The sequence below is a fragment of the Carassius gibelio genome, chromosome B12, assembly GCF_023724105.1.
Source record: "Carassius gibelio isolate Cgi1373 ecotype wild population from Czech Republic chromosome B12, carGib1.2-hapl.c, whole genome shotgun sequence".
Lineage (NCBI taxonomy): Eukaryota > Metazoa > Chordata > Actinopteri > Cypriniformes > Cyprinidae > Carassius > Carassius gibelio.
Window position 1 is genome coordinate 26775683 of NC_068407.1, and position 20220 is coordinate 26795902.

The 20220-nt window shown below is 36.8% G+C and overlaps 1 protein-coding gene across 3 annotated transcripts in view; it reads right to left on the reverse strand.

The window, feature by feature from the left end:
• LOC127969173 (ADP-ribosylhydrolase ARH1-like) overlaps positions 1-20220 on the reverse strand; it is a 465099-nt gene that overhangs the window by 75296 nt on the left and 369583 nt on the right. For all 3 annotated transcript variants that reach the window (XM_052570949.1, XM_052570951.1, XM_052570947.1), the window contains exon 3: positions 71-176. In XM_052570949.1, coding sequence (XP_052426909.1) covers positions 71-176 — 106 coding nt within the window. The remainder of the gene's footprint in view (positions 1-70; positions 177-20220) is intronic.

Sequence of the window (20220 nt, forward strand, 5' to 3'; positions counted from 1 at the left end):
CAAAGACGATTAGATATTGCCAATGCTACTACCAAATATATTTGAAAATACAAAAGAAAGCATGCCTCACCTAAGACCAATGCACATGGACCTCATGGCTGCCCCACAACCTGTGGCTTCTGGGTTATATGGCACCCTGCAACCCCCTTCAGTACCTGGGCGCAACTGTGCAATACCTTAAGGGAGATACAACAGGGAAAACAGGGTAAATATATATATATATATATATATATATATATATATATATATATATATATATATATATATGAAAATGAAAATAAAAACTCTTTGAATGAGAAGGTGTGTCCAAACTTTTGGTCTGTACTGTATATATATTAATATATATATATATATATATATATATATATATATATATATATATATATATATATATATATATATATATATATATATGTGTGTGTGTGTGTGTGTGTGTGTGTGTGTGTGTGTGTGTGTGTTACAGGTCCCGGGCAGTCGGGAAAATTGTGAGCAGTAATCAACTTGAAATTAAATGAGAGAGAGAGAAAATAATTAGTTGTTTCTTTAACGGTACTCTTTGTTGTCTTTTAATACACATACACATTTGTATATAAATATATATATATATATATATATATATATATATATATATATATATATATATATATATATATATATATATATATATATATATATATATATAGAGAGAGAGAGAGAGAGAGAGAGAGAGAGAGAGAGAGAGAGAGAGAATGAGATAGATAGATAGATAGATAGATAGATAGATAGATAGATAGATAGATAGATAGATAGATAGATAGATAGATAGATGATAGATAGATAGATAGATGATATCAGTATGTTATTGCATACTGTTTTATAATGTACAAAGGTATTGAAGTATAAATATTTGCCATATTACTACTATTTACTTGCCTGTTGCTAAAGAAAATGATTCTTTTTTTTGTAGAACAAAATTTATCATTATTCGTACTTAGTGTAGAATATATTGCTTTTCCCACTTAGTGTAACTGCCAAAAATATAATGGTTCAGTTAAAGACAGCCTGTGTTGATTCAGTTCCGTCCAATATGTAAAGTTAATCAATTATGAAATGAATTCGGTTGGGCAGTATAGCATTATTTGGTACTATAAAGCCTTGTTAACAAGCCTTTGTAAAAAGAAGGGTTATCACATTTGTTTGTAAGGTAACAACCTTGACAACTGTGCTGAATTAAAATTCAGTGTTTGTCATGTGACAACACTTAAGGATACAACTCTGAAACATCTGTTGCTTATTGTATACTGTTTGACACACTATTCTTTAAACTCTTAACTGTCATTCACATTTTTGAACATAGACTTTATAGTGCACGATCCAAATTGATTTTTTTTTTTATAATTCACGAATGAAAACATTTTGTAACATGATATTGATGTACCTAGGGTGACCACCTGCTAATAAGCCCAAGGGGGGACAAGGGGGGACAAGGGGTATGTTTCTGAGGGACAATGTGGGACTCCTTGCGTGGCGGTGCCCCCACCCCATGGGCAGACTCACTGATAGTGGTTTACCCATTTCTAGCACATACCTCCTTACATGGTATATTAATAATGCCCTATTCCCCTAAACATGTGTAATTGCTGATGTATGCTCATGACAGAATTCACAGATGCACTTCCACTTATGATTTACTTTAGCTATTTTATTTATTTTTCATTACAATTTATTCACTTTAAATAAATTATAATATAAAATTAAAGGATTAAAATGAATTGTAGTTGCTCAACAACACAGGAACAGTAAAAAAAAAAAAAGTCTAACATCACAACTCAAGGGAAGGGAATTCACTCATTCACTAATCCCTATATAGTGTATGGCAGTTGAGTTCACTATATCAGGAAGGAGTGAACAAATAAATAAGTGAACGGATTCGGACAGTGACGTATAGCCTATATTGCGCGTGAGACTTGGAGCTGTTGCAAAAACATTGCTATGTTTACTTTTATATTACATGTTTCATCGATGGTATATAATAAAAAAAAAATTGTAATGCTTTTTTTATTCATAATCATTAAATGCTATTAAAATAACGTACTGAGAACAAAAATAAACACACATAAACGTTCATAATTATGTATTTATTACTTTTAGTATCTTGACACTTGCTCAAGCAGCGTTTTGAGCTCAGATAATGTGGTTTTTGAGCGTCCTCAGGCGACTGTTAATTTTACATCAGAATACACTACCTGGTTTTAACGGAAAAATGTAAATTATCCACCAAATTATCATCATTTTTGTAAGTTAACATCGATGCCACCTCAGTAAATTAGTCCAATATTAAACTGAGTTATTGCCTACACAACATATTTTAGTATAAATAATGTAGGAAAAATGTTAAAACAGAAATAATAAAGATGTAAACTTCATCTCTCATTCAAACTCACTCGCTCCCACTCTCGCAGTAGCGTGCTGAACTGTAAAGTAATGTTCGGCTGCCTGGGGCTCGAGCGATCAACTTTTTTTGAGCAAGCATTGATTATGCGTGACACAGTCTCAATTTGTGGGACGCATGAATTGGGCTTCAAACGCTGTACACGCACGCACTACGCGGGACGGGTGGTCACTCTAGATGTACCATTTACAGTTTAATGCAATGTCGGATTTTAAAATGGGTTTTAAAGGATGAATTTTGAGATTTTAAGTTTTCAGTTGATATATAATTTCTGATGATTTCTAAAATGTGATAGAGAAAAAGGCAACGAAGAAGTCTTTCTTTTAACAAAGGTCAGAATTCCTGTTATAATGTAGATTTTTTGGGGTGACTTTTGTCATAAATTAATCTATTACTTTTCCTACATTATTTTTAACAAAAAACATTGGTAAAATATTTCTTTGGGAGTCTTAGACCTTTCCAACGATATATAGTTTGTCAAGATTAGATCAGATTTAATTGTAAAATAGTGAAGTAAATGTAGGCATCCCATATTCACTATTCACCAATTCACTATAACAACAAATTAGACTATGGCAACTTGCAAATCAGCTTACCAACTCAAAACACCCGCAAAGGTTTCCTAAACCTTCAAAATGGTCTCTTAGTTTGGTTTACTAAGTTATACAATCATGGAAAGACTGCTGATCTGACAGTTGTCCAAAAGACAGTTATTGACAACCCTTCACAAGAAGGGTAAACCACAAACATTAATTGCCAAAGAAGCTGGCTGTTCACAGAGTGCTGTATCCAAGCATGTTAACAGAAAGTTGAGTGGAAGGGAAAAGCGTGGAATAAAAAGATGCACAACCAACTGAGAGAACCGCAGCCTTATGAGGATTCTCAAGCAAATTTGATTCAAGAATTTGAGTGAATTTCACAAGGATTGGACTGAGGCTGGGGCTGAACCCCATAGAAAATCTATGGGGTATTGTCAAGAGGAAAATGAGAAACAAGAGACCAAAACATGCAAATGATCTGAAGGCCACTTTCAAAGAAACATGTGCTTCCATAGCACCTTAGCAGTGCCACAAACAGATCATATCCATGCCACATCAAATTGAGGCAGTAATTAAAGCAAAGCCCCCTACCAAGTGTTGAGTACACGTACAGTAACTGAACATACTTTCCCAAGGTCAACAATTCACTAAAAAATTTTTTTTTATTTTTTTATTTTTTTTGGTCTTATGAAGTATTCTAATTTGTTGAGATAGTGAATTGCTGTTTTTTTTTTATGTGAGCCAAAATCATCACAATGAAAAGATCCAAAGACTTAAACTTCATCAGTCTGTCTGCACTGAATTTATTTAATTCATACAAGTTTAACAATTTACTTACTGTATTACTGATATAAATTAACTTTTCCACAACATCCTAATTTGAGATGCACCTGTGTGTGTATATATATATATATATATACATATATATATATATATATATATATATATATATATATATATATATATATATATATATATAATTATTAATATTATTATTAAGAAAACATTTATTTCTTGTATATGTTATTAAACTCTTTATTTTATGTTTAAAATTGTTTATCCACATGCAAAACTGACTTCATCACTGGTGCTTATAAATAACAAGAACAACATCAACAACAAATGCGATTTTTAATGATTATAGGAAAAATGACGATTATTAAAAGATATTTAATCCTTTTTTATTGTGAATATAATATCATACTATGATGTACGCAAACTCATTATGTTTTCTTTTTTTTTTGTCATTATGATTGTTCATTGTTAAAGATACTTCTTTGAAGTTGTTTGTTTAATATTCATAATATGCTATTTCTGGATATTTTTGTCAAGGACTTTTATTTTGTTGAGCGTTGATATGAAGGGAAGTGCAGGAAAGAGGAGAAGAGCAGAGTAGACTGTGGCGGGCACGGAGACTAGTGTTGCTCTCCTCCCCAGTTCTAGGACTTAAAATAAGCAACTAACTGTCCATATTTTCAAGTCCATCGTCTTTATTCTTATTGAAACGAATCAGCTCAAAGGGGAAATATGAATAATCAATCATAACTAGTTATGAGTAATTATAAATATTTAGATCCGCTGTATTTACTTGACCTCTCTGTGTCAACTGTCTGTCACTTCTAAGAATGTTAATTTACTGGTTAAGGAAAATAACCTTCTTACTGTACAATACTACTCAAAGCATGTAGCAAAAATCTGCATGATTAGGGACTCCAGTTATGAGCTAAAAATGAATAGCCTCAAGTGTGATACAAAGAAGACTTTATTAACTACATAAACACTTAAACTAGTCTAACACTAGTTGCAATGCAAATATTCTTTACAACAAACATAATTTGTTTCCAATAAGTTCACTGGTAAATTGTTCCCTTTTAGTCGGTCACTCTCAACGTCACGTCATTGAATTGGGATTTCGCTTAGAGAGTCCAATCTACTTTGAATGTAAACTAAACAACCAATGCACATTAGCATGCGATTATTGCATCCAGCTTCCACTGATAACAGCGTGAGCATAAAAAGGCAGCAGTGCATACCAGCTATTTCCTTCAGAGCTGAGCGAAAACACTGTTCTGCGCTCTATGGAGCTTCTTGTGTTGGCAGACGGTGCTTCAGTGGTGGTTATCCCTGTGAAGATAGGGTTGCGTAATTCAGTCTGCATTAGAATCAGATCCAGAGATGTCACCGCTTATGCTTACCCTGGCCACTGAGAGGGTAGGTCTTGTGTGGAAATCTCCACTTTGTCCTGAGCTCTCAAGGTTGGATGACCAGTTTCTCGGGGTGGTGCAGCTAGGGGGTATACAAGGGATCCCCCTGGTGGAGTGGTCAATTGCGAAGCAGTTGTGTCCTTATATTGCCTCCACCTGGCAGAGCGAACCATGCCTCCCCTCCCGGGTCTGTAGGTACTCGACTGGCTTGTCTGGCGATGCTTATATGGCCTGTGGAGAAGCTGCCTTCACCTTACACGCTATGCCGTTACTGCAGGTTCATCAGGCTAAACCACTGAAGGACCTGTGAGGGTGAGCTCCAAACTGCTACTGACCCCATGCTCCAAGCAATGGAGGTCAACGCTAGTTCTCTGTGTCATGCGATGTCTACACTTGTGGTCCAGGAGTGCCATCTCTAGCTGTGTCTGATGGACATGAGGAACACAGACAAAGTTTGGTTCCTTAATGCCCCTGTGTCCCAGACTGTTTGGGAGCTTGGCCCAGCAGCTCTCAGCTGCACAGAAACAGACTGAGGCAGTTCGTCACCCTGCAGCTGTCAGGGATTAGCACCAAAAATCATACTCCAAGGCTGTAGACTTTTTTACATGTACGACCAAGCCTCTAAACAGAGATACATAGACAGCTATAGCTTCTTGCCGATGAAATTATCAAAAATGACATCTGCTTTAAACCTAAACACCAATGAAAAAGTATTCTTTCCACATCATTTTAATCGCTTGCAGAATGCAAATTATGTGGGTCCGTATCTCTCTAAAGAACATCATGGATATCAGACTATGTCTTGATGGTGAATGCGTGAAATTTGATTTGTGGTATGAGAGCATAAGAGGGAAAGTGTTTGACTTCAAAAAGCAACTAGGTATGTACTGCAAGAACAATGTTGTTTTGTTGCGAGAGGCTTGCATGAAATACAGAAAATAGTTTATTGAGTGTTCAAACGTAGACCCTTTCGGCTGTATAATGTTAGCCGGATGTGCTATGAAAGTTTTCAAAACATTTTTTTAACCAAAGACACAATTGCCCTAATGCACAAAAATCCCTACACCAATCAGTACAAATCTTACTCAATCATCATATTAATAACTGAGAATCAGATTTTTCACAGTAAAACCAGCAGGACTCAATACTCAATACTTCATGGAATTTTATAAGGATGCGACCAATCAACCTTTTGGCTTCCTTTTGATTGACTTTAAAACTAAAACACCTGAGCATTTTCGTCTCAGATCAGGGTTGTTTTCAGATCAACAGGTGCTGTACGTGCGAAAATCAATTGATTAATCAATGAGGTGGTTTTCGTGTACCTCTGTTAAGTGTGGCAATACCATTTATCACTAGTTTAATAACCTCCAGACAACATTAGGATGGAATATGCTGAAAAGCTTTACATAATTCCTCAGAATCAGATAAATTAATGGGTGGTGTTTGTGAGACAATTCAGCAAAATGTGGAGAACAATTTTGATACAGCTAGAAGAAATGTATTGCAGAGGGCTGATTTAGATTCACACAGGAAGGCTAAACTTTATTCCAACGTCTTGCAGAGGTTTTTAACTATAGTAAAACAAGGTAATTTGGGGAGTAGTACTTTAAGTCTTACACTACCGAAACCGGATCCTATTCATATCGACGCACCTGCTAATGCACCTGTTAGTGCACCTGTTACTGAACCAGCCAATGAAATCTAAAAAAATTTGCCACAAAGGGTCACACATGTTGGATTTGGTTAAACGTATAACTGCGCCTCACACAATCCACTATGAATACAGCCCGCATGGTTTGAAGCGAATTTCTGGATTCTTTTGCCTCTTTAAATATACAATTTTCCGCTATCATCAAACCGCAGGTTAAATGCATGGTTAAGATGCTTAAAAGCAAATCGTCTACCCCGTTGAAAAAATGGGGAAGTAAAAGCATGCATCAAAGTCTATTACACAATCTGCAACCACTGACAGACAGGTGTTTAATTCACCATCTCTTAACACTAGTGCCTGATTGTCTTTTTAATATTGTTTTTGTAAATATGTTTGAAATATTTGTATTATTTTACGTGTTAAGCTCTTGATGTTAATAAAAAGATGGAAAAAGATGTCTGGCTATACACTGTCTTTATTTATACAGTACATCCATATTATTAATACATTCATGATTACATAGTCTTTTATTTATTAAACATGAAATAATAGGATGCTTCTAGGTGTACTACAGACACCTTTTACAATTTTGTATGCACTGAATACAATTAAATGTATTGCAGAGAGAAAGTTTCAGTCTCTTTACAAATTGAGCAACCATATAAAAACTTTTAATCAGGTCGTCATGATACAGTTTAACAACATTTTCATAATCATAACCCTTTGACATGTGATACAGACAAAACACACATTGTTGTCCACAAGTATCTGATGTGAAGTCTTGAACCAGTTTGTTAGAGTATTGCTCACAAATATAATTATTTTATTTATTTTTTTAAGGCTTGTACGGTCTTTGGAAAACGGGGGTCTTTTGGAGATCCACCAAAGGTATCAAAAAAGCAGCGGCCCTAGTACTGAGCCGTGAGGTAATCCATACTGCACTTGTGATCGATATGATACAGCTTCATTCACTGCTACGAATTGATGGCAGTCATATAAGTACGATTTAAACCATGCTAATGCACTTCCATTAATGCCAACAAAGTGTTCAAGTCTATGCAAAAGAATGTTGTTGTCAATTGTGTCAAATGCAGCACTAAGATCCAATAGAACTAACAGAGAGATACAACCACAATCAGATGATAAGAGCAGGTCATTTGTAACTCTAAGTAGAGCAGTCTCAGTACTATGATACGGTCTAAATCCTGACTGGAAATCCTCACATATACCATTTTTCTCTAAGAAGTAATATAATTGTGAGGGTACCACCTTTTCTAGTATCTTGGACAGAAAAGGGAGATTTGAGATTGGTCTATAATTAACTAGTTCTTTGGGGTCAAGTTGTGTTTTTTTGATGAGAGGCTTAATAACAGCCAGTTTGAAGGTTTTGGGGACATATCCTAATGACAATGATGAATTAATTCTGGAAGCACCTCTTTTAGGAACTTAGATGCTATAGGGTCTAACATACATTTTGTTGATTTAGATGATTTAACAAGTTCATACAATTCTTCCTCTCCTATGGTAGAGAATGAGTGGAACTTTCCTCAGGGGGTCTATAGTGCACTGTCTAATGCGATACTGTAGCTGACGGGCTGAATGGTTACAATAATATCTCTAATAGTATCAATTTTAGAAGTAAAATAGTTCATAAAGTCATTACTGCTGTGATGTTGGGAAATGTCAACACTTGTTGAGGCTTTATTTTTCATTAATTTAGCTACTGTATTGAATAAATACCTGGGGTTATGTTTGTTTTCTTCAAAAAAAAAAGAAGAAAAGTAATTGGATCTAGCAGTTTTTAATGCTTTTCTGTAGAATAGGTTACTTTCCCACCAAGCAATATGAAATACCTCGTTTTGTTTTCCTCCAGCTCCTCTCCATTTTTCAGGCTGCTCTCTTTAGGGTGCGAGTATGCTCATTATACCATGGTGTCATACTGGTTTCCTTAACCTTCCTTAAGCATAAAGGAGCAACTGTATTTAAAATGCTAGAAAATAGAGAGTCCATAGTTTCTGTTACATCATCAAGTTGTTCTGAGGTTTTGAATATGCTAAGAAATTTGGATAAATCAGGAAGATAACTTAAAAAGCAATCTTTTTTGGTAGAAGTGATGGTTCTTCCATACTTGTAACAAGAAGTAGATTTTACAATTTTGGCTATATGAAGTTTGCACAAAACTAAATAATGATTAGAGATATCATCACTTGGCTGCATAATTTCAACACTATCAACATCAATTCCATGTGACAGTATTAAATCTAGAGTATGATTTCGACAATGAGTAGGTCCTGAAACGTGTTGTCTAACCCAAATAGAGTTCAGAATGTCTATAAATGCTGATCCCAATGCATCTTTTTCATTATCAACATGGATATTAAAATCACCAACTATTAAAAGTTTATTTGCAGCCAGAACTAACTCGGATGTAAAATCACCAAACTCTTTAATAAAGTCTGTATGGTGGCCTGTATACAGTAGCCAGTACAAACATAACGGGGGATTTATCATTAACATTTGTTTCTCTGGATAATGCACCATTACTTCAAACGAGTTATACTTGAAGCCTGCCCTCTGAGAAATCCTGAAAACGTTGTTATAAAATTTAAGCAACACCCCCCCCCCCCCCCCCCCTTTGCCTTTTAGATGCAGCTCATGTTTATAACAGTAATCTTGGGGGGTGGACTATAGAAGCAGTTTAGTCTCAAATATAATTCACGCAAAAAACACGATTCACACATGCATAGACAATTTCACATGCATGAAACCTAATTCACGTACACACAAAAAAAATTCACGTGCGTGAAAAAAAAAAAAAAAATCACAAAAAGCAATTCACATGCGCAAAATAAAATTATATATTTATAAAATACGTTTCACAAATGCAAAAAAAAAACAATTTGTAGATATACAACTGTGCACAAATACCTTTGAGTGTCTGAATGTACGAATCATCATTTACTACAAATCCACTCAGATTTGAGTGTGTGTGTTTTTGAGACTTTCCTGGCAGAGCTCTCTTCCCAAGTGGGTCTGTCGTACTCTTTAGCCAATCAGATGCGAGTTTACCATTCAACCAATCATATCATAAGCCACTGAGTGCATTCAAGGAGCACGATTCTGCGCACCTTTTGTGCAATATGAATTAATTAGAACGGAAATTAAGCCTTTACATCAGTAATCCAGCATGGCGAATGAAGAACGGGAAGCACGGGTAAGAGTTTAGTTAATTTCATAAAAGCCTGAGTTTACACATTTTGTCATTTACACATTCAATCAAGGCAGTTTTTCTAGTTACAAAGCTAGTTAGAAAAAATACAGTTGTAACAGGACAGTTGCAGTAATTATAAATTAAACTGCAATCAGGATAGTAAAAAGAAAGACCTGTAAAGACAAAAGTAATATTTTGGGAGTTGTGAAATTATAATTCTAAATAATCTTGTTTTATAAATTGATGTCTGTTAGGTCAGTGTGTACTTTCTTACAGTAATGCATTTTAAAACCTGTAGCCTAGTTATTGTTAACCACTACGTTGAAGCAATGTAGTTCGATCAAGATAAACAACATCAGATATTTAGAAATGTTGTTTAATTTGTAACTATATATGTTATAGTGGTTCTCAACCTTTTTTTCCACTGGGCCGCAGTATGGTCCAAGTCCAAGTGCAAGCGGATTGCACAGGTTCGAGTAGCAATGGGCTTCTTCACATTACCTCCACATGTGCAATTGAGCTTTTGAAGTCTACTGACTACACGCACCTGTCTGCGCGGTCATAAAAAAATGCGAGGTACACATTCGTCCTCTCAGGGCCTCCGTACGCACTCCCCCATGACGATGATAACGTCACGCCTACCTAGCGGTCCAAAACGGTCTCCCTGTGGACGCAGAAAGTTTAACATATGGCTTAAGATGCGCACGGGAGCATGACTTGACGCGACATTGCAGAAAATGTGCATTCACAAATGTAGCCTATGTTGGTCCAAATATGGAAAGCACATTCAAATATAATAATATAATGTTCTCTCCAGAGATGTTTTGCCACATTTCTTCAATTAAGGATGATTGCTATGTAATATATGGTGTTCCCATTTGCCTGAACTTCAAGTAAAATGCGGGGCAAACCGAAAATCCAGCACTCTCCCTCACTACTGATACTGCGACTATTATTTTTTCTAGGCTACGTGTTTATTCGCTGGCATTTTTCACATTCCTTTTTTTTCTCCCTTAAAAACAAATTTGTCCATTATGATGCTCAATTTTACCGAACTTGTTGTTGATTGAATTTTGCCAAAGTGGGCGCTTGTATGTGTTCGTTAAATGAGTAATGTTATGTGAGTAGGTCTGATCATGTCTGAAAATAATATATGAAACACAAAATAATTTAACATTAAAAAACATTAGGCTATAGCTTATATTTCTTAAGTAAATTTTTAAATGAATGTAAAAAATAATAATAATTGTAAAACTGAAACATTCTTTTTTAATTGTGTTCAGCATGGTGGGATGCATTTGAATTGGTGACGGGCCGCGGGTTGAGATAATGCTGCTGCTAGCTCCATGGTCATTTAATAGGCCTAGCATATTGTTTATTTTACGCGGCTGAAAATAACCGTGCTTTCTGTTACTGAGCCTGTGTCTGTCACTCGTCCTCTTAAAAGTGGAAGCTTGTGCGTAGCTTTGTTGTATTATATTGAAACTTTGTTGATGTTCTTTGTTCATGACTCTTTATATGGCGCTAAAAGACAGCTTTGTTGCGTTTTTTTTTTTGTGGGGATTGGGGGTGCACCAACCCGGTTGGGGCATAGAAGGGGGTGCACAGGAAAAAAAGTTTGGGAACCACTGCACTATAACATAACGGTTATGGAAATTAGAATGACAGTACATTGAATTAAATTGCAATGAAGTTACAAACGATCCACATCATTAAAGAGAATAAGCTCCAAAATATTTAAAATAAATAAAAACGAGGATCAATCTGAAACTTTTCAAGTGCGTCAATAAATAACACACGACCCAGATAGCAAATGACATGTGGCCCAGTTCTGGCCCACATCTCCCATATTCTTCTGGCCCACATACCGCGCGGAATGACGGCGATGACTCAACCTGAGTCTGGCTGACATATGTCAGCCACAACTGAACCAGATCTGGGCCACATCTCAAAAATGGTGTGGGTGACATCTGGGCCAGATCTGGCCCAGTTTTGTCTGACAGAAGTCAGCCGCAACTGTACCAGATCCATGCCGCATCTCACAAATGGCATGGGCGACACCTGGCCCAGATGTCAACCACGCCATTTCTGAGATGTGGCCCAGATCCGTCCCAGTTGTGGCTGACTTCTGGGTTAGATATGGCCCATATTTACCCTTTCTAGACACAAAAGAATATGTAATTCATCCAGAATAAAGAAAACACTCATGTAGTCTGATCCACAACATAATTAAGTTGGAAAGAGCATAGGCTCAAACATAAAATAAAATGAAAGAGGATGCATCTGGAACTTTTCGAGTGCAGCGCAAAAGTCGCTCAGCCTGCAGCCAGAGAGAGATTTCCTCAAGATTTTTTATTTGCTCATTTTCTTTCTCTATTCTCTTCGTCTCTGTTGCCTCCAAATCCTCACTCTCTCTTGGCCCCTCTCCTCCTGACTAACAACTTTATCATAAGATGTCCGACTTGACAGTTTCTCTGATTTCAGCCAGTTAAGCATATTTATAATATATATTATGGAATGAATGAAACGAGTTGGCATGCATATTAGCCTGCAGTACATAAAAGAAGAACAGTGCATTGAAGACAGCATCTGTCTTCTACGTTTACATCGAAAACTAATACATTATAGTTTTTTTCTTTTTAAATAAAAGCAATTACAAAGGAAATGTTTACTGTTCATGTTTTTTTATTGTATGGAAAAATCCTATTTAAAAAAAAAAAAAACAGACCGCCATTACATTTTACCTCTCGCGAACCACACTTTGGGAATCCCTGAACTAAACTATCATGAAGTCGCTGAAGAATATACTGCTTTAGATATTCCTAAATTATAGAGAAGAGAAAGATGCATTTCAATGTACAGACAATATATTTACAAATTAAACAACGTTTCTAAATATCTGATGTTGTTTATCTTGATCGAACTACATTGCTTCAACGTAGTGGTTAACAATGACTAGGCTACATACAGTATTGTTCAAAATAATAGCAGTACAATGTGACTAACCAGAATAATCAAGGTTTTTCGTATATTTTTTTATTGCTACGTGGCAAACAAGTTACCAGTAGGTTCAGTAGATTCTCAGAAAACAAATGAGACCCAGCATTCATGATATGCATGCTCTTAAGGCTGTGCAATTGGGCAATTAGTTGAATTAGTTGAAAGGGGTGTGTTCAAAAAAATAGCAGTGTGGCATTCAATCACTGAGGTCATCAATTTTGTGAAGAAACAGGTGTGAATCAGGTGGCCCCTATTTAAGGATGAAGCCAACACTTGTTGAACATGCATTTGAAAGCTGAGGAAAATGGGTCGTTCAAGACATTGTTCAGAAGAACAGCGTACTTTGATTAAAAAGTTGATTAGAGAGGGGAAAACCTATAAAGAGGTGCAAAAAATGATAGGCTGTTCAGCTAAAATGATCTCCAATGCCTTAAAATGGAGAGCAAAACCAGAGAGACGTGGAAGAAAACGGAAGACAACCATCAAAATGGATAGAAGAATAACCAGAATGGCAAAGGCTCAGCCAATGATCACCTCCAGGATGATCAAAGACAGTCTGGAGTTACCTCTAAGTACTGTGACAGTTAGAAGACGTCTGTGTGAAGCTAATCTATTTTCAAGAATCCCCCGCAAAGTCCCTCTGTTAAAAAAAAAGGCATGTGCAGAAGAGGTTACAATTTGCCAGAGAACACATCAACTGGCCTAAAGAGAAATGGAGGAACATTTTGTGGACTGATGAGAGTAAAATTGTTCTTTTTGGGTCCAAGGGCCACAGGCAGTTTGTGAGACGACCCCCAAACTCTGAATTCAAGCCACAGTGCACAGTGAAGACAGTGAAGCATGGAGGTGCAAGCATCATGATATGGGCATGTTTCTCCTACTATGGTGTTGGGCCTATTTATCGCATACCAGGGATCATGGATCAGTTTGCATATGTTAAAATACTTGAAGAGGTCATGTTGCCCTATGCTGAAGAGGACATGCCCTTGAAATGGTTGTTTCAACAAGACAATGACCCAAAACACACTAGTAAACGGGCAAAGTCTTGGTTCCAAACCAACAAAATTAATGTTATGGAGTGGCCAGCCCAATCTCCAGACCTTAATCCAATTGAGAACTTGTGGGGTGATATCAAAAATGCTGTTTCTGAAGCAAAACCAAGAAATGTGAATGAATTGTGGAATGTTGTTAAAGAATCATGGAGTGGAATAACAGCTGAGAGGTGCCACAAGTTGGTTGACTCCATGCCACACAGATGTCAAGCAGTTTTAAAAAACTGTGGTCATACAACTAAATATTAGTTTAGTGATTCACAGGATTGCTAAATCCCAGAAAAAAAAATGTTTGTACAAAATAGTTTTGAGTTTGTACAGTCAAAGGTAGACACTGCTATTTTTTTGAACACACCCCTTTCAACTAATTGCCCAATTGCACAGCCATAATAGCGTGCATATCATGAATGCTGGGTCTTGTTTGTTTTCTGAGAATCTACTGAACCTACTGGTAACTTGTTTGCCACGTAGCAATAAAAAATATACTAAAAACCTTGATTATTCTGGTTAGTCACATTGTACTGCTATTATTTTGAACAATACTGTATGTTTTAAAATGTATTACTGTAAGAAAGTACACACTGACCTAAAATACATCAATTTATAAAACAAGATTATTTAGAATTATAATTTCACAACTCTCAAAATGTTACTTTTGTCTTTACAGGTCTTTCTTTTTACTATCCTGATAGCAGTTTAATTTATAATTACTGTAACTGTCCTGTAACAACTGTATTTTGATTGAATGTGTAAACGATAAAATGTGTAAACTCAGACTTTTATGAAATTAACTAAACTCTTACCCGTGCTTCCCGTTCTTCATTCGCCATGCTGGATTACTGATGTAAAGGCTTAATTTCCGTTCTAATTAATCCATATTGCGCAAAAGGTGCCGCAGAATCGTGCTCCTTGAATGCACTCAGTGGCTTATGATATGATTGGTTGAATGGTAAGCTCGCATCTGATTGGCTAAAGAGTACGACAGACCCAAGTGGGAAGAGAGCTCTGCCAGAAAAGTCTCAAAAACACACACACTCAAATCTGAGTGGATTCGTAGTAAATGACGATTCGTACATTCAGACACTGGTAAATTTTAAACATTCAAAGGTTTTTGTGCACAGTTGTATAATCTACAAATTGTTTTTTGCATTTGTGAAACCTATTTTATAAATATATAATTTTATTTTGCGCATGTGAATTTTTTTTTGTGTGTACGTGAATTAGGTTTCATGCATGTGAAATTGTCTACGCATGTGTGAAGCGTGTTTTTTGCGTGAATTATATTTGAGACTAAACTGCTTCCATAGTGGACTCATTTAAAATAATGTAATCATCAGGTTTTAGCGAGGTTTCTGTCAAACAGAGCACATCTAGATTATGATCAGTGATCAAATTATTTACATAAAGTGTTCTCATAGAAAGGGATCTGATATTCAATAAGCCAAGCTTTATCATTTGTTTATCTGTATTGCATCTGTTTTTTATTTGTTGAACCTCAATTAAATTGTTAATCTTAACTTGGTTTTGGACATTATTTGTATTTTCTAGTTCGGGGGAAAAGACACAGTCTCTATAGTGTGATATCTAGGTGAAATAGTCTCTGTGTGCTGAGAATTAGCTGACCTCTGTGACGTGAGGCAGCTAGCAGACAGTCGGTTTAGCCAGTCTGTCTGCTTCCTGACCTGGGCCCCAGTTAGTCCTTTTCCACAAATAATCAGAGCTTCAATCAAACAATTCATGGGAATTGTAAATATATCTAACTCTGATTTAATACATTCCTCCGACATGTTGTGGAATAGAGCCATGTTTAGAAAATAATGTTCAGAGGTCTTTTGGCATGGATGGATTTCTTTACGCCGCCTTCACACTGGCAGTTGAAATCCGCTCTGTAATACGCAATACTCCCCCAGTGGACGTCGTACTACACAGCTGAAAAGCATCGGAAAGCTTCGGAAGCGAGTAGAAAAAAATGGCGGAGAGATTAGAACGATTGATATTGTCTGTATCTGAATGTGCATGTCAGGTCAGCTAAATGTGATATAGTGGTATGTAGGGCTGCAACAACCCTGCACTCGAGTGAGAGAGGCCGAGTGTGTCCGAGAGCGGGGACACAGTATTTCATTATTCATTTTAATTGTATTAACTGCCCTTATAATTTTAGAAAATTATGAAAATAAAAAAATGACATGACAACTTATTGTTATAAAATCATTATTTTATTAAAAGTTATGAATTCAGGTTTGTTTATCAGTACCATAGCAACGCCAACTTCCGCTGGAATTGTCGGATAGGAACCGTCCGGAGCCTTTCGCAAGAGTAAATTTTTTTGAACGCATCCGGATGACCAACGGACACGATTTTTTTCGCACCGCACTCGTTCGGACCTGGTTCGTAGCCATTCGCATGAGGTCTGCGAATCTCCATAGGAAAGGAAATGACTTCCGGTCGTTTCGTAGCCGCATCGGAGCTGATTTCAACTGCCAGTGTGAAGGCGGTGTTACACATTTAGCATGGGGGGGCGACGTGTGGGTTTTGCGACTGTACACTTGTTACTTTGACACAAAGGTTTCTTCACATGGCCACTCCCCCTACGCAGAGCCCGCCCGAACTGTACATTGTCGCACTACCAGCGTACCCTGGTAACCCGTTACCTGCTTGGTTCCGGTAGTATGCGACATATCACTGGGGTCCATAGAAGCGCAATAGTTTTTTAAAACTAAAACTTATTTCACATGTCTGAAGTGAGGTTTAGCCACAACTTTACCATAAGTGAAACATGCATGTTTGTTCTGGTCATCTTTAACCTCAATGCAAATATCATTAATATTAGATTTATTCACAGGTACGTAATAAGGATAAGTATAAACTTTATTTGTGCAGCTTGTCGAATCTAACACTGACGTTGTCATTAGATAATATATGTTAAGTTCTCAGTAGCGGTACATACAAATCACCTACTGATTGATATTCGATTATATTCTTGTATATATACATTCTATAAAACATGCCTCTTATGTTAGCTTGATGCGGTGCATATATCACGAGAGGTGCACCATCAAAATGATCTTCGGGAGGTTGTTTTAAAGATCCTAGAGACGCACCGGGTTTTAACCCTAAAATAATAGCCAACGTCCCATAAAATATAAAAGATGTGTTCACTGGTGCTTTTAGAAATATCCTGTTTTTGATATGATCGTAACCAAGTTTCACTCTCAGTGGAAGGTTAGCATTTATTTCTCTAACCAGAAAAAGTACATCTTCTTAATACCCCGGTTTAAATGTATTGCACACTTTAGATAAGTTTTGAAGATTTTGTTCTTTAATGTAGATCATCAAATCTCGGTCTTCTTTGTAATGTTTATCATCATATCCCAGTATATTGGGTTCGGTATTACTAATAAATGCTGCGCCCTCCTCATTAAATGCGTATAAGGCAATAGGATAATACAATTTGATTAATCCGACTTACTATTGACCTTTGAGTTTCATACTTCATGTGAGTCTCGTTTTGTAATTAGAGATATGGTTGTCAGGATAAACATCCGTTGATGCATTACAACATAGCATAATATAAAATCCACCCTCACCCATGCTGTAGTTTTTCACAAATGATACTTATGACACCCTGGTTGTTACTTTTACGGATTCTGTATGTCAATCAATCAATCACCTTTATTTATATAGTGCTTTAAACAAAATACATTGCGTCAAAGCACTGAACAACATTCATTTGGAAAACAGTGTCTCAATAATGCAAAATGATAGTTAAAGGCAGTTCATCATTGAATTCAGTGATGTCATCTCTGTTCAGTTTAAATAGTGTCTGTGCATTTATTTGCAATCAAGTCAACGATATCGCTGTAGATGAAGTGACCCCAACTAAGCAAGCCAGAGGCGACAGCGGCAAGGAACCGAAACTCCATCGGTGACAGAATGGAGAAAAAAACCTTGGGAGAAACCAGGCTCAGTTGGGGGGCCAGTTCTCCTCTGACCAGACGAAACCAGTAGTTCAATTCCAGGCTGCAGCAAAGTCAAATTGTGCAGAAGAATCATCTGTTTCCTGTGGTCTTGTCCTGGTGGTCCTCTGAGACAAGGTCTTTACAGGGGATCTGTATCTGGGGCTTCAGTTGTCCTGGTCTCCGCTGTCTTTCAGGGCAGTAGAGGTCCTTTCTAGGTGCTGATCCACCATCTGGTCTGGATACGTACTGGATCCAGGCGACTGCAGTGACCCTCTGATCTGGATACAGACTGGATCTGGTGGCCACGGTGACCTCGGAACAAGAGAGAAACAGACAAATGTTAGCGTAGATGCCATTCTTCTAATGATGTAGAAAGTACGGTGTTATGTGAAGTGTTTCCGGTTCCGGTTTACCTAATTAATGCAGCCTAAAAATCCTTTAACGGATTTGGATATTAAAAGCATATTAGTATGTTATGTGTATGCCAGGTTAAAGAGATGGGTCTTTAATCTAGATTTAAACTGCAAGAGTGTGTCTGCCTCCCGAACAATGTTAGGTAGGTTATTCCAGAGTTTAGGCGCCAAATAGGAAAAGGATCTGCCGCCCGCAGTTGATTTTGATATTCTAGTTATTATCAAATTGCCTGAGTTTTGAGAACGTAGCGGACGTAGAGGAGTATAATGTAAAAGGAGCTCATTCAAATACTGAGGTGCTAAACCATTCAGGGCTTTATAAGTAATAAGCAATATTTTAAAATCTATACGATGTTTGATAGGGAGCCAGTGCAGTGTGGACAGGACCGGGCTAATATGGTCATACTTCCTGGTTCTAGTAAGAACTCTTGCTGCTGCATTTTGGACTAGCTGTAGTTTGTTTACCAAGCGTGCAGAACAACCTCCAAATAAAGCATTACAATAGTCTAACCTTGAAGTCATAAATGCAAGGATTAACATTTATGCATTTGACATTGAGAGCATAGGCCGTAATTTTGATATATTTTTGAGATGGAAAAATGCAGTTTTACAAATGCTAGAAACGTGGCTTTCTAAGGAAAGATTGCGATCAAGTAGCACACCTAGATTCCTAACTGATGACGAAGAATTGACAGAGCAACCATCAAGTCTTAGACAGTGTTCTAGGTTATGACAAGAAGAGTTTTTAGGCCCTATGATTAACACCTCTGTTTTTTCTGAATTTAGCAGTAAGAAATTACTCGTCATCCAATTTTTTATATCGACTATGCATTCCATTAGTTTTTCAAATTGGTGTGTTTCACCGGGCTGCGAGGAAATATAGAGCTGAGTATCATCAGCATAACAGTGAAAGCTAACTCCATGTTTCCTGATGATATCTCCCAAGGGTAACATATAAAGCGTGAAGAGTAGCGGCCCTAGTACTGAGCCTTGAGGTACTCCATACTGCACTTGTGATCGATATGATACATCTTCATTCACTGCTACGAACTGATGGCGGTCATATAAGTACGATTTAAATCATGCTAATGCACTTCCACGGATGCCAACAAAGTGTTCAAGTCTATGCAAAAGAATGTTGTGGTCAATTGTGTCAAACGCAGCACTAAGATCCAATAAAACAAATAGAGAGATACACCCACGATCAGATGATAAGAGCAGATCATTTGTAACTCTAAGGAGAGCAGTCTCAGTACTATGATACGGTCTAAATCCTGACTGGAAATCCTCACATATACCATTTTTCTCTAAGAAGGAATATAATTGTGAGGATACCACCTTTTCTAGTATCTTGAACAGAAAAGGGAGATTCGAGATTGGTCTATAATTAACAAGTTCTCTGGGGTCAAGTTGTGGTTTTTTGATGAGAGGCTTAATAACAGCCAGTTTGAAGGTTTTGGGGACATATCCTAATGACAATGAGGAATTAATAATAGTCAGAAGAGGACCTATGACTTCTGGAAGCACCTCTTTTAGGAGCTTAGATGGTATAGGGTCTAACATACATGTTGTTGGTTTAGATGATTTAACAAGTGTATACAATTATTCCTCTCCTATAGTAGAGAATGAGTGGAACTGTTCCTCGGGGGGTCTATAGTGCACAGTCTGATGTGATACTGTAGCTGACGGCTGAATGGTTGTAATTTTATCTCTAATAGTATCGATTTTAGAAGTAAAGTAGTTCATAAAGTCATTAC